The sequence below is a fragment of the Oncorhynchus keta genome, chromosome 36, assembly GCF_023373465.1.
Source record: "Oncorhynchus keta strain PuntledgeMale-10-30-2019 chromosome 36, Oket_V2, whole genome shotgun sequence".
Classification (NCBI taxonomy): Eukaryota; Metazoa; Chordata; class Actinopteri; order Salmoniformes; family Salmonidae; genus Oncorhynchus; species Oncorhynchus keta.
In genome coordinates, this window is record NC_068456.1 from 20,126,757 (window position 1) to 20,151,568 (window position 24,812).

The window sequence follows — 24,812 nt, forward strand, 5'->3', positions numbered from 1 at the left end:
CCTACATTTTCAGGTGGGTGTTTTGTAGGCCATCTTCACTAAAATATCCAATAGGAAGTAGTGTAGTCTATGATGGTTTATAAAAGCTACAATGGATGTGAGAGATGCTATGTACTGTTTATGTGTGAGGAAGGAAGAGAAAGTGTGTGTGTGTGGTCAGCTGTAGATACACGGGGCCATATCAGAACACTGGCCTGGCTCCAGATTGATTGGAAGGGAGGAGGCCTCTGTCTGTGTTGGTGAATGAAAGAGTGTGTTTGGTATCATCAGAAATACAATATTGTGTGCGTGTGTGCATGGATGGGTGGGTGAGGATGCGCCTGTTAAATCACTGCTAGGACCTGATTGCTCACACACCCTTGCCTTATTAGAGTCCAGAATAACATTCCTAAGATCTGCACTGTTGGAGGGGACAGTGTCCAGACCTGGGAATTAAATTCCAAGAGCTAACTGCGGCTTCTCTCCCTAATCACTTCAATTATCCTATGGTGTCCTACAGTGCCTCTGTGTGTACACAGATGGGAATGCACTTATTATCTCCGAAGTTATTATCACTAGGGCCATTTTCTTTTCTTTTTTTACCTGGTATTTCCAGCATTATCCACTAGGTTTGCTGCCTGTAGAAAATACTAAGAAAAGTTATATAATTGACACAAGCTGTCTCCAATCAATGAATCCGACCGGGACTCAAACTCGGGTCTAGCACCTGTCAAGCCAACAAAATGAACTATAGAGTACCACAGTATGAGTCCTAAGTACTACTACTGCAACCACATCAGTTGAAATTATATTGTCAATGCTTTGGATGCTAAGATGAATTGTGCTGCCCTATTCCTAGATTTGTCAAATGCTTTTGATGCAGTTGATCATTCAATCTTGTTGAGTAAGCTGTCTGTGTTAAGCCTTGGCACTGATTCCTGTATGGTTTCAGAATTATCTTAGCGACAGAACCCAGGCTTTTATGATAGACGGATATATGTTTAATATTGTGTATTATGTGTTTTATTATAGTGTGTTTTATTTGTAATGTATACAGTGCATTCGGAAAGTATTCAGACTCCTTGACTTAGATCCTTATTCTAAAAGGGGTTTAATTGTTTTTTCCCCCTCATACTACATACTATACCGCATAATGACAAAGCATAAAACAGGATTTTAGAATAATTTTTCATTTTTACATTTTTTAGAATTGTACAAAATAAAAAACTGAACAATCTCATTTACAGAAGCATTCAGACCCTTTACTCAGTACTTTGTTGAAGCGCCTTTGGCAGCGATTACAGCCTCAAGTCTTCTTGGGTATGACGCTACAAGTGTAGCACACCTGTATTTGGGGAGTTTCTTCCATTATCTGCAGATCTTCTCAAGCTCTGTCAGGTTGGATGGGGAGTGTCGCTGCACAGCTATTTTCAGGTCTGTCCAGAGATGTTCAATCAGGTTCAAGTCCGGGCTCTGGCTGGGCCACTCAAGGACATTCAGAGACTTGTCCTGAAGCCACTCCTGCGTTGTCTTGGCTGTGTGCTTAGGGTTGTTGTCCTTTTGGAAGGGGAACCTTCACACCCAGTCTGAGGCCCTGAGCAGAGATGGAAAAAGTACCCAACTGTCATACTTTATTAAAAGTAAAGATACCGTAATAGAAAGTGACTAAAGTTAAAAGGAATGTCACCCAGTAAAATAATACTTGAGTCAAAGTCTAAAAGTATTTGGTTTTAAATATACTTTAAGTATCAAAAGTAAATGTAATTGTTATATACTTAAGGATCAAAACTAAAAGTATATATTACATGTCACATTGCTTATGTTAAAACTTCTACGGGATTGGTGTCCCCCCTGTCGGACGGTTGAGCTAACGTAGGCTAATGTGATTAGCATGAGGTTATAAGTAACAAACAAAATTCCCAGGACATAGACATATCTGATATGGGCAGAAAGCTTAAATTCTTGTTAAATCTAACTGCACTGTCCAATTTACAGTAGCTATTACAGTGGAAAAAATACCATGCTATTGTTTGAGGAGAGTGCACAATTATAGATAAATAAACCAATAAGGCATATTTGGGCAGTCTTGATGCAACATTTTGAACAGATATGCAATGGTTCATTGGATCAGTCTAATACTTTGCACATACACTGCTTCCATCTAGTGGACAAAATTAAAATTGCACCTGGACTGGAAAATTATGGCCTTTCCCTTGCATTTCAAAGAAAATGTTTTTTAAATAAACATTTTTTTTCTTTGTATTATCTTTTACCAGATCTAATGTGTCATATTCTCCTACATTAATTTCCCATTTCCACAAACTTCAAAGTGTTTTCTTTCAAATGAAATCAAGAATATGCATATCCTTGCTTCAGGTCCTGAGCTACAGGCAGTTAAATTTGGGTGCGAAATAACAACACAATGTCAAATACAGGTACCCTAGTCAAATAATTAACATCCAATCACATTAACTGTTACTCTCTCGTGGGAATTCCACTAACGGTCCTTATGTAGCCAAACGTAGCTGCTGCTCATTCCATTTGCTCGAAAATTGATGAATGGTTCAAAAAAGTAAGGCCCGCGTCCATGGAGACATACCAGCTCTACCGGTAGTACTGCTACTACCAGCAGTACTACACCTGCACCTGTCGACGACACAAGTTGTTCTTCCACGAGCACATCCCATGCTAATTCTACATTTGTTATAAACCCAGCTAGCATGGACTCTGGCAGTGTGAATCTGATGCAGCCGAAGAACTACTGCCCCCTTACCCGGGAAAGCACTGAACAACAGACAGGGAGGTTGGACAATCGAAGAGGCGCAAATATAATGAGAAATACATTGATTTGGGGTTCACTTATATTGGGAGTAGTGCCTTTCCTCAACCACAGTGTGTTATATGTGCAAAAGGACTATCTAACAACTAGATGAAACCTTCTCTCTTCAGCAGGCATTTAGAAACAAAACATGCCAATTTGAAAAAGCCACGGGAGGTTTTATTGCGAGAATTAAGATGACTTTTATTTTTTAGAATAAGGCTGTAATGTAAGAAAATGTGGAAAAAGGGAAGGTGTCTGAATACTTTCTGAATGCACTATTGTGTTTTATTTATGTATTGGGTTTTATTTGTAAACATATACAGGGCTCTCTTGTAAAAATAGTTTTTTTTTATCTCAATCCCTGTTTAAATAAAGTTTTATACAGAATAAATAATATCCATTAAACCTAGCGGTCAAACAGGGAAATGGTTCCAATCGTTTTTCCACAATTCATTTTTCCGGTAGGGGATTTTAGAAACGCTTAAAATAAGGGCTGTGTTTTGTGTAAGTTTATCCAGGCATGATGTTTTGGTAACCATGTAAATCTCTCTAGGACAAGGTGACCCAAAAATGAAATGCTAATTAGCTGCTAATTTGCCTATCATAAAGAACTACAAATGCCATGATGATATGGACAAAGCTGCCAAATCAAGGCAAAGGTAAGAATCTCTGGATGAACTATCTAATGTTAGATACATGTAGTAATGAATAAATGGGAAAAATGTCTTTAAATGGACAATTTTGTGAACTGTCTTGTGCAAGTTTTAAATTAACACAGCACCTTTTAGCAAAGGTCTCAGCTAGAGATGACACGCAGGAGCTTGCAGGGATTTGTAGTTTTGCTTGATGTCTACTTTGATGCTGATTTGCATTCTCGAATCTGAGAGTAAATAGAGCTGAATATATTGATAAAAGTCACCTTGTCCTAGAGAGATGTACATGGATATCAAAACGTCATGCCAGGGTAAGCCTACACGAAACAGCCCTTATTTTAGTCTTTCTAAAATCCCCCCTGGGAAAAATGAATGGTGGAAAAACGATTGGCCACTAGGTTTTATGGGTATTATGACACCTCCACTGTGTGACTCTATGCCAAGAGCTCTGAACCTCTTGAGGAGCCTGAGGTCATTACATTATCCCTTTCCTAAAGCATATCTTATGCTTCCCAGCTGAAACATTTGACGCATATATTTTGATAACATTTAATGACGTTTTTGTTTTTGGTCTTAGTCAAAAAACAATGTGGCTGTTCGTGCACACATTTTTTCTTGAGGCAAGTCCAGTAGTCAAAGTCTAGGCCCCTTCGTTGGTGATTGATCAACACTATTACTCCTAGTAAAAGTGGAAACATTAAGTCATTAAGTCTTTGTTGTCATCCAACAATAAATTACACATTTTCATGAAAAAAATTTCACTCTTCGAAATACTGCACCAAACATCTTAGCTATATGTAAAATTGCAAGATTAACCTCTGCCAAAACTTTAACATTAATGACAGATTTCTTTAGTTATCTTAAATTAATTCAGACTATTTTGAGAATGTGGTTCTGACTATGTTGTTGCTATGGTGGCTCACGAGGGACAAACAACAGTAATATTGCAGCTTTTTTCTTGTTTTTCAAGTGAAGGTCTTTCGGGAGTATGCATTGCCTAGCCAAGTTCTGCCAGGAGCAAACCAAACCTATCTATGCGGACACTATAAGGGGATAGCGTTTCTTCATTTTTATCTTTTCCAAGCCTCTCCGATGACCTCACAGGCCCCATACCACTTCTGACAAGACAGTCAAGCCAACACATGAACCATTACGCCAATGGGTCGGACATTTTGGCATAACGGTTAAGGTGTTGGCTGGACAGTCACAGGGTTCGAGTCCAGGTCCTGCCAACTCCCTGAGTTCGCCACAACATGGTTTCATTGTCTCAACTGCCCCTAATTTACTACAACTTCCGAGTGCTTTGGAGAAGGTCAGCTTGAGCAAAGTGAGGTGTAGAAAAACTGATCTACAAATAGGATTCCTTTACAAATTATAGGCTTTGTTCAATTAAGATCCGTAGAGTAACGCCTCCCCTGGCTTATTAGTCGATCCGCCTACCGATCCCCCACAATCATGATGGGGCACACTCTTTTCACGCCACTTCGATACAAAGTGATACTCGTAGCAGGTTAGGGAAGCATTTTCACTAACCCTTCCCCTAACTTTAACCTCAGTCTCCTAGCCTGCTTTATACGTTTCCCTAACCGGCTACATCGAAGTGGCGTGATAAGAGTGTTTCCTCTAAGTGTATAGCGCCCTGCGCGCCTGTCATGTGACCTGTCAGTACTAATTGCTATCAGCATTTGTTCCACTGTGGCAACTGCGGCCAGACCGAACACCGGCAAGCGTGTGAGAGAGGGAGTCAAATAGAAAGATAGGGAGACAGAGGAAGTTACCCAGCCCAGAAAAAATACTAAATTATCAGTCTAAATACATAAGGATATTGGAAGACGAAAACTAATTGAATTTGGGAGAATACAAAGACTTAAGACGCAATGATGACCGAAATAGAGACGACAGTGCATTATAATAACGGATTCGGGGATGAGGAGGACTACATGATACAGGAGGATGAGTGGGACAGGGACATGTTGCTGGACCCTGCCTGGGAAAAACAGCAAAGAAAGGTAAGTCAAGAGAAGATGACCTGCAGATAACCAATTTAACAAATTAACTTTACGCAGTACAGTAGGACTACTTTACGCACGTGATTGGGAGTTCATATGAGAGCAAATTAACATTTGTTCGCATTTCCATTGTTTTATTAATTTAATATTGAATTATTCACGTTGAGCGCAGGCTCAAAACTCTGTCTCTTGTTCCTGGTATTTGGTTCAGCCGGAGCCGGGGGTCTGTCTTGGCTCCAGTTGACGGGAATATTGACGGACGGATGCGGTGGGTACCAGCTAACAATAGCTCAATGAGCGGCTCTTAACTTGCCATTCCACTGATACGCGAGGAATGAGAACTGTCAACAGATGCTTCTAACACATGATGACGTCCTTGGGATTACAATGGATGCTATATCTAATTTTAGAGTCGAGACCAAAAGGCATTATAGTAGGTTAATCCAGTGTCCTTAGTGTGGAATTATTTTGTTTATTGAAACCACAGAATACTGTTCCAAGCATCTGAATATTAGGCCCCCAAATTAGTATCCGTCATGAGGGTGCTGCAGCACCCCTGATAAATCACAATGTGTAACCTATATTTAACTAGGCAAGTCAGTTTAAGAACACATTCTTATTTAAAATGACGGCCTACCCCGGCCAAACCCAGTCCCAATCACGGCTGGATGCGGGACTGTAGTGACGCCTTTTGCACTGATATGCAGTGCCTTAGAGCACTGCACCACTTGGAATATATATATGGGCTCCCGAGTGGTGTGGTGCAGTGCACCCCTCTTTCCCGCTGCGATGAGCATTTCGAAAGGAAGACATAATAACCTTTTGTTTTACTATTTTCTACATTGTAGAATAATAGTAAAGACATTAAAACTATGAAATAACACGTAGTAACCAAAAAAAACGTGTTAAACAAATTAAAATATATTTGAGATTCTTCAAAGTAGCCACCCTTTGCCTTGATGACAGCTTTGCACACTCTTGGCATTCTCTCAACCAGCTTCACCTGGAATGCTTTTCCAACAGTCTTGAAGGCGTTCCCACATATACTGAGGCTTCTTTTCCTTCACTCTGCGGTCCAACTCATCCCAAAACATCTCAATTGGGTTGAGGTCGGGTGACTGTGAAGGCCAGGTCATCTGATGCAGCACTCCATCACTTTCCTTGCTCAAATAGCCCTTACACCTCCTCCTCCATGCTTCACAATGGGAACCACACATGCGGAGATCATCCGTTCACCTACTCTGCGTCTCACAAAGATAGGGCAGTTGGAACCAAAAATCTCAAATTTGGACTCATCAGACCAAAGAACAGATTTCCACCGTTCTAATGTCCATTGCTCATGTTTCTTGGCCCAATCAAGTCCATTATTATTGTTGGTGGCCTTTAGTAGTGGTTTCTTTGCAGCATTTTCGACCATGAAGGCCTGATTCACGCAGTCTCCTTTGAACAGTTGATGTTGAGACGTGTCTTTTACTTTACCTCTGGAAAGCATTTATTTGGCTGTGATTTCTGAGGCTGGTAACTCTAATGAACTTATCCTCTGCAGCAGAGGTAACTCTGGGTCTTCTTTTCCTGTGGCGATCCTCATGAGAGCCATTTTCATCATAGTGATGGTTTGTTTTCTTGAAATTTTCCATATTGACTGACATTCATGTCTTAAATTAATGATGGACTGTAATTTTTCTTTGCGAATTTGAGCTGTTCTTGCAATGATATGGACTTGGTATTTTACCAATTAGGGCTATCTTCTGTGAACCACCCCTACCTTGTCACCTCACAACTGATTGGCTCAAACGCATTAAGAAGGAAAGACATTCCACAGATGAACTTTTGACAAGACTGATCCCAGGTGACTACCTCATGAAGCTGGTTGAGAGAATTCCAAGAGTGTGCAAAGCTGTCATCAAGGCAAAGAGTGGCTACTTTGAATAATCTCAAATATACTTTTTTGGTTACTACATGATTCCATATGTGTTATTTCATAGTTTTGATGTAGTCACTATTAATCTAAAATGCAAAAAAATGTAAAAAATAATGAAAAACCCTGGATAGAGTTGGTGTGTCCAAACTTTTGACTTGTAATGTATATACATACAAAAATTATAATATTTGTGCACTTGGTCTTTATTTCTACTGTATGAGCGGGTTGAAAAATACTTGTCAGCAGAGCATTTCACCATTTCCCCAAACTTTATTGCTATGAAAGAGGTTGAACTGTACCTCAAATATCTTGGTTTAACAAGGCAAAACAAATATTTATTTTAGGGGCATGCTAAAGAAGACCTACAGTTGAAGTCAGAAGTTTACATAGAGGTTGGAGTCATTTAAAACTCGTTTTTCAACCACTCAACACATTTCTTGGCAACAAACTGTAGTTTTGGCTTGTCAGGTTGAGACATCTACTTTGTGCATGACACAAGTAATTTTTTCAACAATTGTTTACAGACAGATTATTTCACTTATAACTCACTGTATCACAATTCCAGTGGGTCAGACGTTTAAACAGCTTGGGAAATTCAAGAAAATTATGTCATGGCTTTAGAAGCTTCTGATAGGCTAATTGACATAATTTGAGTCAATTGGAGGTGTACCTGTGGATGTATTTCAAGGCCTACCTTCAAACTCAGTGCCTCATTGCTTGACATCATGGGAAAATCAAAAGAAATCAGCCAAGACCTCAGAAAAAACATTGTAGACCACAAGTCTGGTTCATCCTTGGGAGCAATTTCCAAATGTCTGAAGGTACCACGTTCATCTGTACAAACAATAGTACGCAAGTATAAACACCATGGGACCATGCAGCCGTCATACCACTCAGGAAGGAGACGTGTTCTGTCTCCTAGATATGAACGTACTTTGGTGCGAAAAGTGCAAATCAATCCCAGAACAACAGCAAAGGACCCTGTGAAGATGCTGGAGGAAACAGGTACAAAAGTATCTATATCCACAGTTAAGCGAGAGCTATATCGACATAAACTGAAAGGCCGCTCAGCAAGGAAGAAGCCACTGCTCCAAAACCGCCATAAAAAAGCCAGATTACAGTTTGCAACTGCACATGGGGGCAAAGATGGAACTTTTTGGCGAAATGTCCTCTGGTCTGATGAAACAAAAATAGAACTGTTTGGCCATAATGACCATCATTATGTTTGGAGGAGAAAGGGGGAGGCTTGCAAGCCGAAGAACACCATCCCAACCTTGAAGCATGGGGGTGCCAGCATCATGTTGTGGGGGTGCTTTGTTGCAGGGGGGACTGGTGCACTTCACAAATTAGATGGCATCATGAGGAAGGAAAATTATGTGGATATATTGAAGCAACATCTCAAGACATCAGTCGGGAAGTTAAAGCTTGGTCACAAATGGGTCTTCCAAATGGACAATGACCCCAAGCATACTTCCAAAGTTGTGGCAAAATGGCTTAAGGACAACAAAGTCATGGTGTTGGGGTGTTGGAGTAGCCATCACAAAGCCCTGACCTCATACCTAGAGAATTTGTGGGCAGAACTGAAAATCTGTGTGCGAGCAAGGAGGCCTACAAACCTGACTCATTTACATCAGCTCTGTCAGGAGGAATGGGCCAAAATTCTTATTGTGGGAAGACTACCCAAAATGTTTGACTCAAATTAAACAATGTAAAGGCAATGCCAAATATTAATTGAGTGTATGTAAAGTTCTAACCCACTGGGAATGTGATGAAAGAAATAAAAGCTTAAATAAATAATTTCAGATTCTTAAAATAAAGTGGTGATCCTAACTGACCTAAGACAGGGAGTTTTTACTCTGATTAAATGTCAGAAATGGTGAAAAACAGAGTTTAAATGTTGGCTAAGGTGTATGTAAACTCCCGACTTTAACTGCCTGTGCCTACTGAGGGCCTTTTGCCTGATATAGTTGGATAGCAATTTTGACCACGTGGGATTTGTTTCAGTTCTCAGTATCTTCTCTGGCGTCTTAAGTAGGACTCTATATTAGCTTTTCTAATAATTTCCCTTAACTTTAATCCTATTACCCAGTAAGAGCCACAGGGGAAGACATGGCTGCCCTTGAATAAAACCTGCTGACACCCTGAACTGTCCTTACCTTTATACAGTATCCTAACATGTCCATTAGGCTACAATGTTGTAGCACATGCTAGGTGTTCCACCTGACACAACCAGGTATGCCACCCACTGATTTGGCCTGGTGTCGTGAAAATAACCTTGGCACATAAGACATTCTTGGAATCAAGAAGAACAATGAAGAAACAGCCACAGGTGTTTGAACAAGTTTGAAATGATCTAGTAAAATCACCTATTTTTCTTTCATCAAATAAATGTAGGATTCTTAGACACCTTACAAAACATTATTGAACTTAGATTCTTTACCTCCGGAACACACCCCATAAAGCCACAAATGCTCAGCTACTTCAATGACGGGTGGTCCTCATTGGACATGATTCATAAATATATTTAGCTCTGATCGTCAGGGCTGATGGAGGGGGGAAAAGGGGTGGGGGGGTCAGCAACTCTGGCGGGGTCGGGTCTGGAGGGCCAGCCATGTTCTAACTAGGAGGCAGCCGTTCAATGTCACATACACTTTGGTCTCTTTTGTCATGTGGAATGCGGCCTTTGTTTCAAAGCCTCTAATATTCCTAATTTGGACAGGCATTCCACCGGGCAGCCTCTCCAGATGGGTGACATTAACCCACAGCCTCTGGGGGACCAGGCTATGTGCTATAAGAACTTAAGGGCCAGAGGATCACTCTCCCAGTCATGCTGCGTGAACTGGAATGGCTTGAAAACACAGCATGTCAATAAAGCCTACAAACATTCCCTGTGTTTACACACAGTACCGTCAACACTGTAGATGGAAGCTGGAGGCAGATTTAGAAATCACATTCCTGGTTGTTGTAAGGAGTCTAATTGAGGCTGATCCACTGAGGCCTTTTGAGAAGAGATGTTCAAAGTATCCCGTTCAATTTACTTTAGATCACTCCCAGTTTGTGACACATCCAAGAAATGACATATTTAGGTGTTTCAAATTAGTCCCAAATTAGTCCCGGCTAAGTCCTGCTGAGCTGTTCTATTGTATGTTTACAACCAGGCTATATACCAGAGCTGGGCGATATGGACAAAAATCCATATTGTGATGAAGGAAATTGGGGAGGTAGCTACATTCATAACGTTGGTTGGCAAACACTTTCAAGTGGGAAGCGTATATGATCCTTCCAATTGGAAAAGTTCATGTCAAATTCACCGTTCAAGTTTTAAAACGTGGAACATTCTACTTTAGATGAATAAGACCATTGATGGAAAACTCACTCAAGGTTCTCTGATGAGCTCACAGGAAGTCTCTATCATCAATGCTCAACCCCATCCTAATTTGAATTCACTGCATCAAAGTTATGTGAAAATTAAATTGTACTATTTGTATTCTACTCACCAAAATATAATTTCCTTTGTAGACCTTCACAGCCTGGTGTAACTCCCACCTGAGGAAAGCAGGAACACAGATTGAGAACATTGAGGACGACTTTAGGAATGGCCTCAAACTCATGCTTCTCTTGGAAGTTATTTCAGGTAATGTTTGTTGAATATATAGTTGTATACATACTGTAGTTGAATACATTGATTGGTAGTCATTCAACTTAGAGTTGAATGCTGTTTGTTTCTCCCAGGTGAGAGGTTACCCAAGCCTGACAGAGGGAAGATGCGTTTTCACAAGATTGCCAACGTCAACAAAGCCTTAGATTTCATCACCAGCAAAGGAGTGAAACTTGTCTCGATTGGAGCTGAAGGTGATGTTTTATTCAGGCAGTACTTCATGTTCAGGCAGCTCAGTATCTTTTGATTTGATTAATCCATTCATTATTTTATATTTTAGTCATTTAGCAGACACTTTTATCCAGAGTAATTTACAGGAGCAATTAGGGTTAAGTGCCTTGCTCAAGGAGACAACGACAGATTTTTCACCTAGTTGGCTCATGGATTCGAACCAGCGACCTTTCAGTCACTGGCCCATCACTTTTGATCGCTAGCCTACCTGCCACCCCATTATCTTTTTTGCAGTTCCCACTCTAATTATGTGATAGATCTGATGGTAATTGGATGTTTTCCCCTCAGAAATTGTGGATGGTAACATTAAGATGACACTTGGAATGATATGGACCATCATCCTCCGCTTTGCCATCCAGGACATCTCTGTAGAAGGTAAGATACAACAATTCAAACAAAATAGGATACTTAAAAAGATGCCTTTATTACCATTGTATAATAGATGATGTCCTGCATATGGATACATAGTGTTTTTATACTGCAGCTACCTTCTTAGCCAGGAATCCCTTGAAAAGAGATGATCTGTATTAACTTCCTGGTTTAATGAAATAGAGATCTCACTGGGGAATAGAGCTGTTGAAGAACTATTTATTTCTCCTCTCAGAAACCTCTGCAAAGGAAGGCCTTCTCTTGTGGTGCCAGAGAAAGACTGCCCCCTACAGGAATGTCAATGTCCAGAACTTCCATGTTAGGTGAGAACACTTTTTAGGCTTTGACTTATATGTATTTTTTCTATTTTATTATATTCTGTACTAATGTGTTAGTACTAAGTGATAAGATAGGCAAAGCTTGCAAACACTGTAGCTCTCTAGGACCAGCACTGGTAAACTTTACTCAGTTATCATACAACTCTGACTTCTGACCTCTGACCTGGTTATCTCTGCTGCCTGCTGGTGAAGCTGGAAGGACGGACTGGCCTTCTGTGCCCTGATTCACAGACACAGGCCTGACCTCATCGACTACGCTAAGCTCAACAAGGTCTCTTGTGTGTCCCAAACACTAACCATGATGGTGTCAAGTGCCTCCCACATACTAACAGAGAAGGGTTCCCTATGTCTAGAGTAATAACTCCACAGTCTTTTCCCACAGCGTGGATTAACAGAAAGTTATTGACTTTTGAGAAGCAGATATTAGAGTGCTTTGTTATGTTTAACTCTCCCAATTTCTCCTTACTGATGTCTGCATTCACTGTCTTAATGACATGCTCACCCACCATTGTATAAAGCTGGAAGGATGGTTTAGCCTTCTGTGCCCTGATACACAAACACAGGCCAGATCTAATCAACTATCACAATCTGAAGGTATCGTATGTGTAAATAAAAAGTAGACTATGTTGTGTGTAGAATTGCGTGTGCACTGTGTAGTTAGTTGTATGCTGTTCTAGGCATATCCTTTGGTAGACTGGGTCACTGTAGTGCGTTCATTAGAGTTCAAGAGTATATTGGTGTGTCGGTGTTCAGGTGTTGTGTATAGACACATTTTGTCAAATAAAATGTGTACATGTAAAGAGTAGGCCACAGTGTGGAATATACATGTCTCTCCTTACACCATGTAAGCTGTGGTCTTTTTAATAGTGACTGACATTTACATCTCCATCCTGAACTGACTTAGTCCTGACTGGGAATAGACAGAGAAATGTGAGTCACATCCCAGGAGAGCCCAGGGTTTACCTCAGCTGTGGCTGGCAGATACCTGTGCCTGCTACTGCTCTTTATAGGGCAATCAATCTATTCACGGTTGTTTGGAAATAGACAGGAAAATGGATAGATCAGTGGAACCCAAATCTTTTGGAAAGCCAGAGGCTTTGGGTTTCAGTAGAGGAGTCCCCCTCTCGTACATACACGCACACACACACCTATATCAGAATCACCTTTATATGCCCCTCTGCCCCCCCAACACTCTCACGAGTGCATTGAGCCTAGACAGACCCTGTCAGCTGTCATGTCTGGCTCCAGGTGAGCAGGCTCAGTAAGCCCTCAGTGTTAGCTTGCTGAAATGTCTCCGTGTGGGGAACAGGCTCATGGGTATCTGCCCGCCCTGGATCTCTGCAGCTGCCACTGTCCTGTAACAGGCCTTTCCCCCTCGGCAGGCATCAGTGGAACAGACTTAGGACAATAGCAGCAGCATGAGCCCTCTCCTCCCACTAAACACACTGACACCACCCTACCCCATTAGTGAGGAGGCACTTACTGACTGACTGTCTGTCACCTGATGGTTAATTCCATCACTGGATACACGACAGTTTGTAAACTGGTTTCAAATACTGTACACATGCACGTGTTTTCTCATATAAAAAGTAAATGAGAAGATTACTTTGTTTATTAATTTAATTGGAAAGTATGTTTCTATAATATTTATAATTTTCTAGGATGATCCCATGGGGAACCTGAACCTGGCGTTTGAAATAGCAGAGAAGCACCTGGATATTCCCAAGATGCTGGACGCAGAAGGTAATGTCTTCTAAGGAAACAAAGTTTTGAAAATCGGTATTGGCTATAGGCATATCATTCTGCTCATTATGAAAACATAAACCATCTTATCTGGTACTGTAATGGTGGGAGTCAGACTGAGTTTTGTTACAGGATTGCCTGGAAGAGATTTCCAGGAAGATTGTCTGTACTTGTATGCACATTGTAATGATGAAGTCCTATGTGCCTGGTCTCCCCACACAGATTTTATAAGCGCAGCCAGGCCAGACGACAGGACTGTAATGACCTATATGTCCAGTTTGTATCACACATTTGCAGTGGTACAGAAGGTGAGGGGACATTGATGCTGTGTAGTCCTAGATACAACGTGACCTGGTCCTTGTTTAGATCTCTTTGCCATAGACCACCCCACCTTCCCTCCAGGATAGCCCTGCGCTAAGATGTTCAGGTTTGGAGTCGATCTGTGGTCCTTTTCCTCTGTCAGTGCTCTTGTGTTTCCTGTCTCCACCCTCCCTATCTTCCTCCTTTTGTACTTGTTGTCTGTCACCCTCTTCTGTCCCTCCCTCCCTCTGTAGACATCATCAACACCCCCAAGCCTGATGAGAGAGCTATCATGACCTATGTGTCCTGCTTCTATCATGCATTTGCTGGAGCCGAGCAGGTATACAGCTTGCACCATGGACAGTTTGAATTAAGTTTTTGACTTCAATGTGTTGTGGGTACAATACTTCCTAAACCAATTGATGATGATTACCATATGCCTACCCCCCCTCCCCTCACCTCACCACTCTTTCCCCACCCCTCACTTCTCCTTCCCCCTCCCCTCACATCACCTCTCTTTCCCCCCTCCCCTCACCACTCTGTCCCACCTTCCCTCACTTCTCCTTACCCCTCCCCTCACTACTCCTTCCCCCCTCCCCCACATCACTCTTTCCCCCCTCCCCTTACCTCTCTTTCCCCCCTCCCCTCAAATCTCTTTCCCACCTTCCCTCACTTTTCCTTCCCCCCTCCCATCCCCTCACCACTCTTTCCCCCCTCCCCTCACCTCACCTCTCTTTCTCCTCTCCCCTCACGTGTCTTTGACCCCTCACCTCTCTTTCCTCCCTCCCCTTGGTAGGCTGAAACGGCAGCCAACAGGATCTGTAAAGTGCTGGGTGTGAACCAGGAGAATGAGAAACTGATGGAGGAATACGAGAGGTTGGCCAGCGAGGTAAAGCAACACAGAAGCATACATTTGGACCTATGCTTTCATATAGGTCAACTTTCTTAGGAGAGCTACTTCTACCCCAATCTGAATACTCAAAAAGTCAATTGTCTTACACAAACTTGTAGGAATGGAATTTCCCAGTATTTAAATCAAATTCAATGTCGAATTCCTACTTAACTAAATTGAGAGGAATGACAACAAATGAACCGCAAATTAAGCTCCACCCCATCACCACCCACTGTGTTTGTAGCTACTGGAGTGGATCCGCCGGACCACCCCATGGTTGGAGAACAGGACTGCAGAGAAGAACATGGTTGAGATGCAGAGAAAGCTGGAAGATTTCAGAGACTACCGCCGCATGCACAAGCCCCCCAAGGTGCAGGAGAAGTGCCAGCTGGAGATCAGCTTCAACACCCTGCAGACCAAGCTGCGCATCAGCAACCGTCCCGCTTTCATGCCCTCGGAGGGAAAGATGGTGTCTGTAAGTGTAAACACCCAGCATTCAATGAAACATCATATCAAACTGATGAAATAGTCATCAATCAAATTACAGTAGTTGTAGATAGCTAATTATATAGATCATCCAAAATACCAAGGTAAACACCAAGGCACTTTTGCCAAAACGCTGATAGACTTAAAAGCCTTTTTAATAGCATATCTACTGAGCGTGGTGCTTTGCTGGTTTTGACCCGTGTCTTTGTGTCTCGGTGTGGCTGTAGGACATAGCCAGTGCATGGCAGGGGCTGGAGGGGGCAGAGAAAGGCTACGAGGAGTGGCTTCTGACAGAGATCCGAAGACTTGAGAGACTGGACCACCTGGCTGAAAAGTTCCGCCAGAAAGCCAGCACCCATGAGACCTGGGCTAATGGTCTGTCTGGGATATGATTGTCTGTCTGTCTGTGGAGGGTTTTACTTATGTTTCTGGTTTGTCTAGAGTTTGAAGTTTGAATGTAATTGATTAGCTCCAAATCCTTAGAGATTTGTCAATGGGAAAATGTCAGTAAATCTTCAGCATTTGTTTTGGCTAATGTCTCAGTCTCTCTCGCTGTCTGTGTGTATGACCCAGGTAAAGAGCTGATTCTATCTCAGAAGGACTACGAGACTGCCACCCTGACGGAGGTGCGGGCATTGCTACGGAAACACGAGTCATTTGAGAGTGACCTGGCTGCTCATCAGGACAGGGTGGAGCAGATCGCTGCCATTGCACAGGAGCTCAAGTACGGCTCCTTCCTCTGATCTTCAGGCTAGGCATCCCGCTAGCGGGACAACTTCCTGTGAAACTGGAGGGGTATTCACGCAATTCAAATAATTGGAATTCACGCAATTCAAATAAATAATCATAAAAATGTTGGATATTAATCGTTTAGGTACATACAAGTGTCTTATATCGGTTGAAAGCTTAAATTCTTGTTAATCTAACTGCACTGTCCAATTTACAGTAGGATTTACAGCGGAAGCATGCCATACGATTGTTTGAGGACGGTGCCCCACATCAAAATATTTTTCGTCCGGCACAGGTTTCATAAATTAACAAATAGCGATGAAATATTCACTTACTTTTTGAAAATCATCCTCCGATTTGTCATCCAAAGGGTCCCAGGTATAACATGTAGTCATTTAGATTTTGTTAGATAAAACCCTTCTTTATATCCCAAAAAGTCAGTTTAGTTGGCGCCATCGATTTGAGTAATCCACTCGTTCAACATGCCAAGATAGGAATCCGAAAATCTACCCCGAACCTTTGTTTCAACTAGTAACCGAAAGATTGCAAGTTCAAACCCCGAGCTGACAAGGTACAAATCTGTTGTTCTGCCCCTGAACAGGCAGTTAACCCACTGTTCCCAGGCCGTCATTGAAAATACGAATTTGTTCTTAACTGACTTGCCTGGTTAAATAAAGGTAAATTTTTTTTTTTTTAAGTATGTATGTATGTTCAATAGGAAACCAATATTAGCAGGTGCATGTTCTCTTCATTGCGTGCTCACACACAAATTTCCAAGACTGTGTCCCTGTAGTTAAACTCATTATTTTTACTCGTTTTGGAAGAAACAAGCCTGAAGCCTTGAACATTGAGTGCTGACACCTAGTGGAAGCCATAGGATTGAATAATTCCCATTGTAAGAGCATGGGCTCTCAAAAAAAAAGAATTATTTGGATTTTCTCGTACCATATCTATTGTGTTTTACTCACCTACATTATTTTTTACTCACCTACATTTCTACAAACTTCAAAGTGTATTCTTTCCAATGGTACCAATTATATGCATATCCTGATTTCAGGGCCTGAGCAACAGGCTTTGGGCACGTCAGTCAGGGGGAAATTGAGAAAAAAGGACCCTCAAACCCTCCTAACCATCATCCCAACCAAGTCCCATTCCTAAAATCATGGCTTTGACAAGGACTGCGACTGGAATTATTCTTAAATAATACCAATGTCACAATCGTCGTATTGAGGAGACCAAAGCGCAGTGTGGTGTGAATGCATACTTTAATGAATGGATGAAAAAACACGAAGTACACTAAACAAACTAACGTGACTGCTATAGAAATTGAGTGCTAACATGCAACATGACATAGACAATAACCCACAAACCACAATACAAAACAGGCTACCTAAATATGGTTCCCAATCAGAGACAACGACAAACACCTGCCACTGATGGAGAACCATATCAGGCCAAAAGACATAGAAACAGACTAACTAGACATGCAACATAGAATGCCCACTCATATCACACCCTGACCAAACAAAACATAGAAACAAACAACGCAAATAATGGTCAGAGTGTGACAACCAAACCGTCTGAAGTTGCTCTTCATTGACCTATATGCTGCCTGTGGTGTTGTGCAGTGAGCTGGACTATTATGATGTGGCTGCTGTCAACCAGAGGTGCCAGAGAATCTGTGACCTGTGGGATCAACTTGGTACACTGACCCAGAAGAGGAGAGAGGCTCTGGAGGTGAGTGAAGGGGGTTGAAGTTTGGGACATGACATGTTATATTCTCAGCTAAGGTAAACTGGCTAAGCTGTTGTGCCAAGTGAAAAGTAAGCCAGCACAGTACAGCTTGGTAGTGTGGGAATGAGAACCAGTTCCATGAATCCAGAAGAGAGCTGAAGAGGTAAGGCAGTGAATGACGTTACCTTGGGGTGGGGCGGATTGTTCATAGGACAACTTAACCCATAGTAATGCTAAATCTCATGTATATTATATTGAGATAGCTAGGGGTGAGATATGAATACACAGCTGATTGAGGAGGGTGGGGTAATTGGTCCACTTAGTCTACTGATGGCACATATACAGTGCCTTCAGAAAGTATTCACACCCCTTGATTTTTTCCACATGAAGTTGTGTTACAGCCTGAATTTCAATTATATTATATTGAGATTTATAGTCACTGGCCTAAACACGCAATAACCCATAATGTTAAAGTGGAATTGTGTTTTTAGAACTGCTTACAAATAAATAAAACATGACAAGTTGCAATGTCGTCAGTCAATAAGTATTAAACCACTTTGTTGTGGCAATCCTAAATAAGTTCAGGAGTAAATAATTTTCTCATCAAGTCACGTAATAAGTTGCATGAAGTGAGTTCAATAAGTGTGCAATAAGTTGTGTGCAATAAGTGTTTAACATGATTTTTTTAATAACTACCTCATCTCTGTACCCCACATATTCAGTTATCTGTAAGGTCCCTCAGTTGAGCAGTGAATTTCTAAAACAGATTCAACCACAAAGATCAGGGAGGTTTTCCAATGCCTCGCAAAGAAGGGAACCTATTGGTAGATGGTTAAAAATGTAAATAGCAGATATTGAAAACCCTTTGAGCATGGTGAAGTTATTAATTACACTTGGGATGGTGTATCAATACTCCCAGTCATTGCAAAGATACAGCCTTCCTTCCTAACTCAGTTCCCATAAGGCCAATGGTTACTATAAAACGGTTAGAGTTTAATGGCTGAGGATGGATCAACAATATTGTCGTTGTCACGATCGTTGAAATGAGCGGACCAAGGCACAGCGTGCGTAGAGTTCCACATACGATAAACAGCCGTCTCTGATTGGGAACCATACCAGGCCAACATAAACCATTAATCCCCTAGATGACCCACCCAAGTCACTATCACGCCCTAACACAATATTAACCTAATTGACAGAGGGAAAAGAAGGAAACCAGTACAGAATAAAAACATTCCAAAACATGCATCCTGTTTACAACAAGGCGCTAAAGTAGTACTGCAAAAATTAAAGCAAATTAACTTTTTTTTCTGAATACAAAGTGTTATATTTTTGGGGCAAATCCAGTACAATACATTACTAAGTATCACTCTCCATATTTTCAAGAATAGTGGTGGCAGCATCATGTTATGGGTATGCTTATAATCGTTAAGGACTGGGTAGTATTTCAGGATAAAAAATAAATGGAATAGAGATAAGCACAGGGAAAATGCTAGAGGAAAACCTGGTTCAGTCTGCTTTCCACCAGACACTGGGAGATGAATTTACCTTTCAGAAGGACAATAACCTAAAACACAAGACCGAATCTACACTGGAGTTGCTTACCAAGAAGTGAATATTCCTGAGTGACCTAGGTACAGTTTTGACTTAAATCTACTTGAAAATATATGGCTAGACGTGAAAATGGTTGACAGAGCTTGAACAATTTTTACAAAATAATGGACAAATGTTGCAAAAGCCAGGTGTAGAAAGTTCTTAGAGGCTTATGTAAATTAGGTATTTCTGTATTGCATTTTCAATAAAACATGTTTTCACTTTGTCATTATGGGGTATTGTGTGTAGATGGGAGAATTAAGGCTGTAACACAACAAAACGTGGAATAAATCAAGGGGTATGAATAATTTCTGAAGGCACTGTATATAGATATGGTTACCTGTCCAGCATCTGGCTGGCAGGATGCCCACAGTCCTTTTCCTCTGATCCATACTGGGCACTCATGACCTACAAATTTGTCAAGACAAACAGCCAGGCCTGGGATTAGGGTGACTCAAATGGGCTGCTGTCTGCCCCCTCTCCCTGCCCAAAGGAAGGGGTCTAATCCATGCAGACCACCTTGCCAACTCAGCAGTCAATTGGGTCATGTCAATGTGATGCATCCTGGGATTAGCAGTCCAAACAGGCAATGTTGGTGAATTGTCAATGAGATTAATGACAAGTGTTTTTTTCTCTCCTGTTTTCCAGAGGACAGAGAAGTTGCTGGAAACCATTGATCAGTTGTTCCTGGAGTTTGCCAAGAGATCAGCACCCTTCAACAACTGGATGGAAGGGGCCATGGAGGATCTGCAGGACATGTTTTTTGTACACACTATCGATGAGATCCAGGTACATAATTTTTATTTATTTAACTAGGCAAGTCAGTTAAGAACAAATTCTTATTTTCAATGATGGCCTAGGAACAGTGGGTTAACAGGCTTGTTCTGTGGCAGAACATATTTTGACCTTGTCAGCTCGGGGATTTGATCTTGCAACCTTTCGGTTACTAGTCCAATGATCTAACCACTAGGCTACCTGCCACCCCATAATGCTTGCTATTAGTATTTGAATCATTCTATGGTTGATACAACTGTTACGTCATTTTGACACAGTGCCCATTACTTGCCATGTTCTTGTAAGTACAAACCAACACTTTGCAACTTCTCCTCTCCTCCTTTCCTGCAGAGCCTGATCTCTTCCCATGAGCAGTTCAAGGCCACCCTCCCAGAGGCAGACGGAGAGAGACAGGCCATCCTGGGGATCCACATGGAGGTGCAGAAGATCTCCCAGAGCTACGGAATCAAGGCCAACCTCATCAACCCCTATAGCACCATCACCACCGAGGAACTCCTCGCCAAGTGGGACAGGGTAGGACCTCGAAATTCACATACATACACTTGAGACACGCATGCATATACAGTCACTTTCTATGTCAGATTGATGTATGTGTTGTCGTCATGTTGCTGACCAGGTGAAGAAGCTGGTTCCCCAGAGAGAAGGATCCCTCCAGGAAGAGCTAGCCCGGCAGCATGCTAGCGAGAGGCTGAGACGGCAGTTTGCTGTCCAGGCTAACCTCATCGGACCATGGATACAGACAAGGATGGAGGTCAGAGAGTCAGCCATCTGTTTAGTGTCTAGGGCAGGGGTCTCTAACACTGTTCCTGGAGAGCTACTCTCTGGTTGTAACATACAGGATGGTAGCTCTTCAGGAACAGGGTTGGAGAGCCCTGGTCTAGGGGTATCTGGAACAAAAACCTGAATTGCTCATGTGTGTGGTTCTGACAGGAGATTGGCCACTGCTCCCTGGAGGTGGGTGGTACCCTGGAGGACCAGATGACCCAGCTGAAGCAGTTTGAGCACGTCATCGTCACCTACAAGCCCAATATCGACAAGCTGGAGGGAGACCACCAGCTCATTCAGGAGTCTCTGGTGTTTGACAACAAGCACACCAACTACACTATGGAGGTACTGCAGAGCACCACAGAGAGACGGTCTCTGCATGCAGTCTATTAAGATTAGATGTGGTCAGGGGGATAATGATGATGGATGTCTTTGAGATTTCATTGGCAGCTGGTTAATCTGCCTGTCTGTGTCTATACCTGTCTTGGCATCATGGTAACAGCACATCCGTGTGGGCTGGGAGCTCCTCCTCACCACCATCGCCCGCACCATCAACGAGATCGAGACCCAGATCCTGACCCGTGATGCCAAGGGCATCAGTCAGGAACAGATGCACGAGTTCCGCTCTTCCTTCAACCACTTTGATCGGGTACAGTGCTCCTTCCGCTTCCTGTACTCCCGGTTCTCTGATTCATATATTAACATTTAACCTGAATGGCATGATAAGTAGCATAATACCACTGACAAAAGAAATCATTCTCACCTGTCTTGCCTTTCTTATTCAGAAGCTGTGTAAGGAATCTGCGATAACTGTATATTGTTGTTGATACTGTACTACGGTCACTGCTCTCTGGGCTTGGTTGTTTAGACAGTTAAACAATATAATACAACAACTATTGTATGATAGTGTAATGTACAGGTCTATAAAAAAACAAAGTATTTGATATTGGTTCCACATAGTTGTAATGCTATATGTTATAAACACTTGCATGTGTGAGAGAGAGACACTTCTGAGTGTGACTAACACCCCCTCTAACACCTGGCCCCAGGAGAACACAGGCAAACTGCGTTGTGAGGAGTTCAAGGCCTGTCTGATCAGCCTGGGTCATGTGGGCAATGACCATCAGGTACTCAACCCTACTGACCTCTAAACTTTCATGATCCCTGACTGACCTCTCGCTGATGACTTGGCCTTCTTCCATCCCTTCTAGAGTAGACCACACCTGCTGCTACCTCTCATATGTTTTTAGTTGTATCGATATTTTGACAGTTGGGCTCTACAGCATGGCAATGTTGGTGGCAGCAGCTTTGGTCTGTTATGACAGTTCATTTAGAATTGACTCCTAAAGTATTTATTGTCTCTCACTCCATGTCTTCTAATGTTACTGTCACTGTGTCCATCTGTCTGGTTGTGTCTGTGTCCATTTCTCTGTGTTAGCTTTGGCCTTCTCCCCTTACCGATCTCCACTGCTCTGCCATCCACCTTCTCTTGGTCTCCCTTCTCCTCCCTGTCCCATCCTTTCTCCTCCCTGTGCGGTGACCCACTCCCAACCTCCACCCTACGACCCTTGACCTCTGACTACAGAAGAAACACGGGGCGATGGACACTGATGACTTTAGGGCCTGTCTGATCTCCATGGGTTATGATTTGGTAGGAGTCTCAATATGCTCATGCAGAATTACAGTATGCAAACAATGCATAATAATACCAAAAGGTATTGATAATATACTGTATGTGTAATGACGCAATGACGAATAAAGATATGTGTTCCTTTCTCTGATCTCTCTCTCTCCCTGATCTCTGTCTTTGACTGTCAGGGTGAAGTGGAATTTGCCCGCATCATGATGCTGGTAGATCCCAGTGCCACTGGCATGGTGTCTTTCCAATCCTTTATCGATTTTATGACCAGAGAAACCACTGACACAGACACCGCCGACCAGGTCGTGGCATCCTTCAGAATCCTGGCAGCCAATAAGGTGTGTGTGTGCGAGAGAGAGAATGTGAATGGGAGTGTGGCAATTGAGTGTACCATGTCAATCACACAGAAGGGGTGAATTCAGTATAACAGTAAAGAGGCATATTATTCTGACAGATTAGGAAAATTTGGTAGAGCGGACTTCTCTAAATGAGCCCGTTCTCTCCCCCCTACCCCTTCTCCTCCCCCCTCCACAGCCCTACATCCTGGTTGAGGAGCTGAGGAGGGAGCTCCCCCCTGACCAGGCAGAGTACTGCATCTTGAGGATGGCCCCCTACAGTGGTCCAGGGGGACCCGCGGGGGCTCTAGACTACACCGCCTTCTCCACTGCCCTCTATGGAGAGAGTGACCTCTAACCCTGCAAGATGACCCCCAAGATTGACCTTTTGATGCCAGCCAACACTTCTGGAGGAAATCCCCTTTAACCAAACACACTGTAAAAGCAAGGCAAAGTTAGCTATGTTAGATTCACATTAGGTAGATATTGTACATTTGCCTACTATTGCGTGGCACAGTAGTTTCCCTCATATGAGTTCTGCGGTGAAGTGAAGATAGCAGATAACAAAAACTGTTCTTCTAAGAAAAATGATATGATTGTATAAGCTACAATAGTTTGATATAATAGAACAGTTGACTACAGTAATAGCAGCAGTTGGATATGTAGCTAGAACAGAAAAATAGCAGCCTAATAGTAAACATTGTGTCCTCATCTCCTGTTAGTGCCTCATCAGGAACTAACATACAGTATGAGTTCTGATTGGGAATAAGACAGAGTGGTATATGATGATCCAAACATCAGGATTATGATTATTTAAATGTTGGGATATCCGCTTGCTGATTTGTGAGATTAGATCTGGACTATTTGAGCAAAACCTTGATTGAAATGACAGTAAAGTATGCCATTTAAGTATCATAATAGGTTCTATGATAGCACACTGATAACTGTGTAAGGTTATCAAGTGTGCCTCTCATACTAATGACCAACATGTTGTTTATGTCAACAAAATGTACTTGTGATATAATCATAGCACATGGTGCCTGCTCTATGCTAACTTTTCTCGCAAGTTACCCTATATAAATGAAGAACAGTTTGGCTAAAGGCTATGAGTGATTAATTGAACAATACGTTCCACAGTTCATACACAATATATACATCTCAAACCCAAAGCTAAGAGCCTCTTCACACACTTACCTGACATTTTTCGTAAACATGTCGGCTACACGTTACTCAAATGTAAACCTCTGGAGGTAGTGCACAACACTCTCTCAACAGCTGCCCCCCTTGAAGCAGTGTAAACAGAATTGTCTGGCTAATTGGGCCAACACTTCTACAGTATAAATGGTAATAGTTGAGCAATGTTTTTCAAACAGTTGAAATGTATAGACATTTTCCTAATATTTGAGACTAAATATTGCAGTAAAAGTCTGTTACATTCTGAAATTGTTGCAGTAGCTGCCGGCTGCACTGAGCCAGGTAAAACTATGGAAGCCCATCCTCACCACCAAAAACATGTCAAATGATGGCTATGATTTTTAAAAAAATGTAACATTTGTGTGGCGATTTCAGAGGTGAGCTCGCTGTATGCAGGATTGCATCATTTAGGCCTTTGTATCTGTAATTAAAAAGATACTCATAATGAATGTCATCACTATTGTGTTGATTCATTAATTCCAGTCAATACTTGTTTTATTAAAAAGGCCTAGGTAGCCTAGCCACCCGAAGTGTGAATATAAACCAAATATGATCACATTCACATTTTCTCAAAAGACAAATAAATGGGCCTATTTTGGGCTATAAATACATGTCTTATGCTATAAAA

The 24,812-nt window shown here is 42.1% G+C and overlaps 1 protein-coding gene across 1 annotated transcript; it reads left to right on the plus strand.

Annotated features, from left to right (window-relative positions):
• Positions 1-5,131: 5,131 nt before the first annotated feature.
• Positions 5,132-24,638, plus strand: LOC118369776 (alpha-actinin-2). Its single transcript, XM_035754467.2, has 21 exons — positions 5,132-5,462; positions 10,903-11,017; positions 11,116-11,235; positions 11,561-11,647; positions 11,877-11,964; positions 12,172-12,250; positions 13,641-13,722; positions 14,277-14,362; positions 14,819-14,911; positions 15,159-15,389; positions 15,628-15,775; positions 15,974-16,124; positions 17,758-17,866; positions 20,105-20,245; positions 20,582-20,764; positions 20,868-21,002; positions 21,182-21,361; positions 21,519-21,665; positions 22,602-22,667; positions 22,835-22,993; positions 23,190-24,638. Exons 1-21 carry the CDS (start codon positions 5,331-5,333, stop codon positions 23,346-23,348), a joined length of 2,691 nt encoding a protein of 896 aa, XP_035610360.1. The 5' UTR covers positions 5,132-5,330; the 3' UTR covers positions 23,349-24,638.
• Positions 24,639-24,812: the final 174 nt, after the last annotated feature.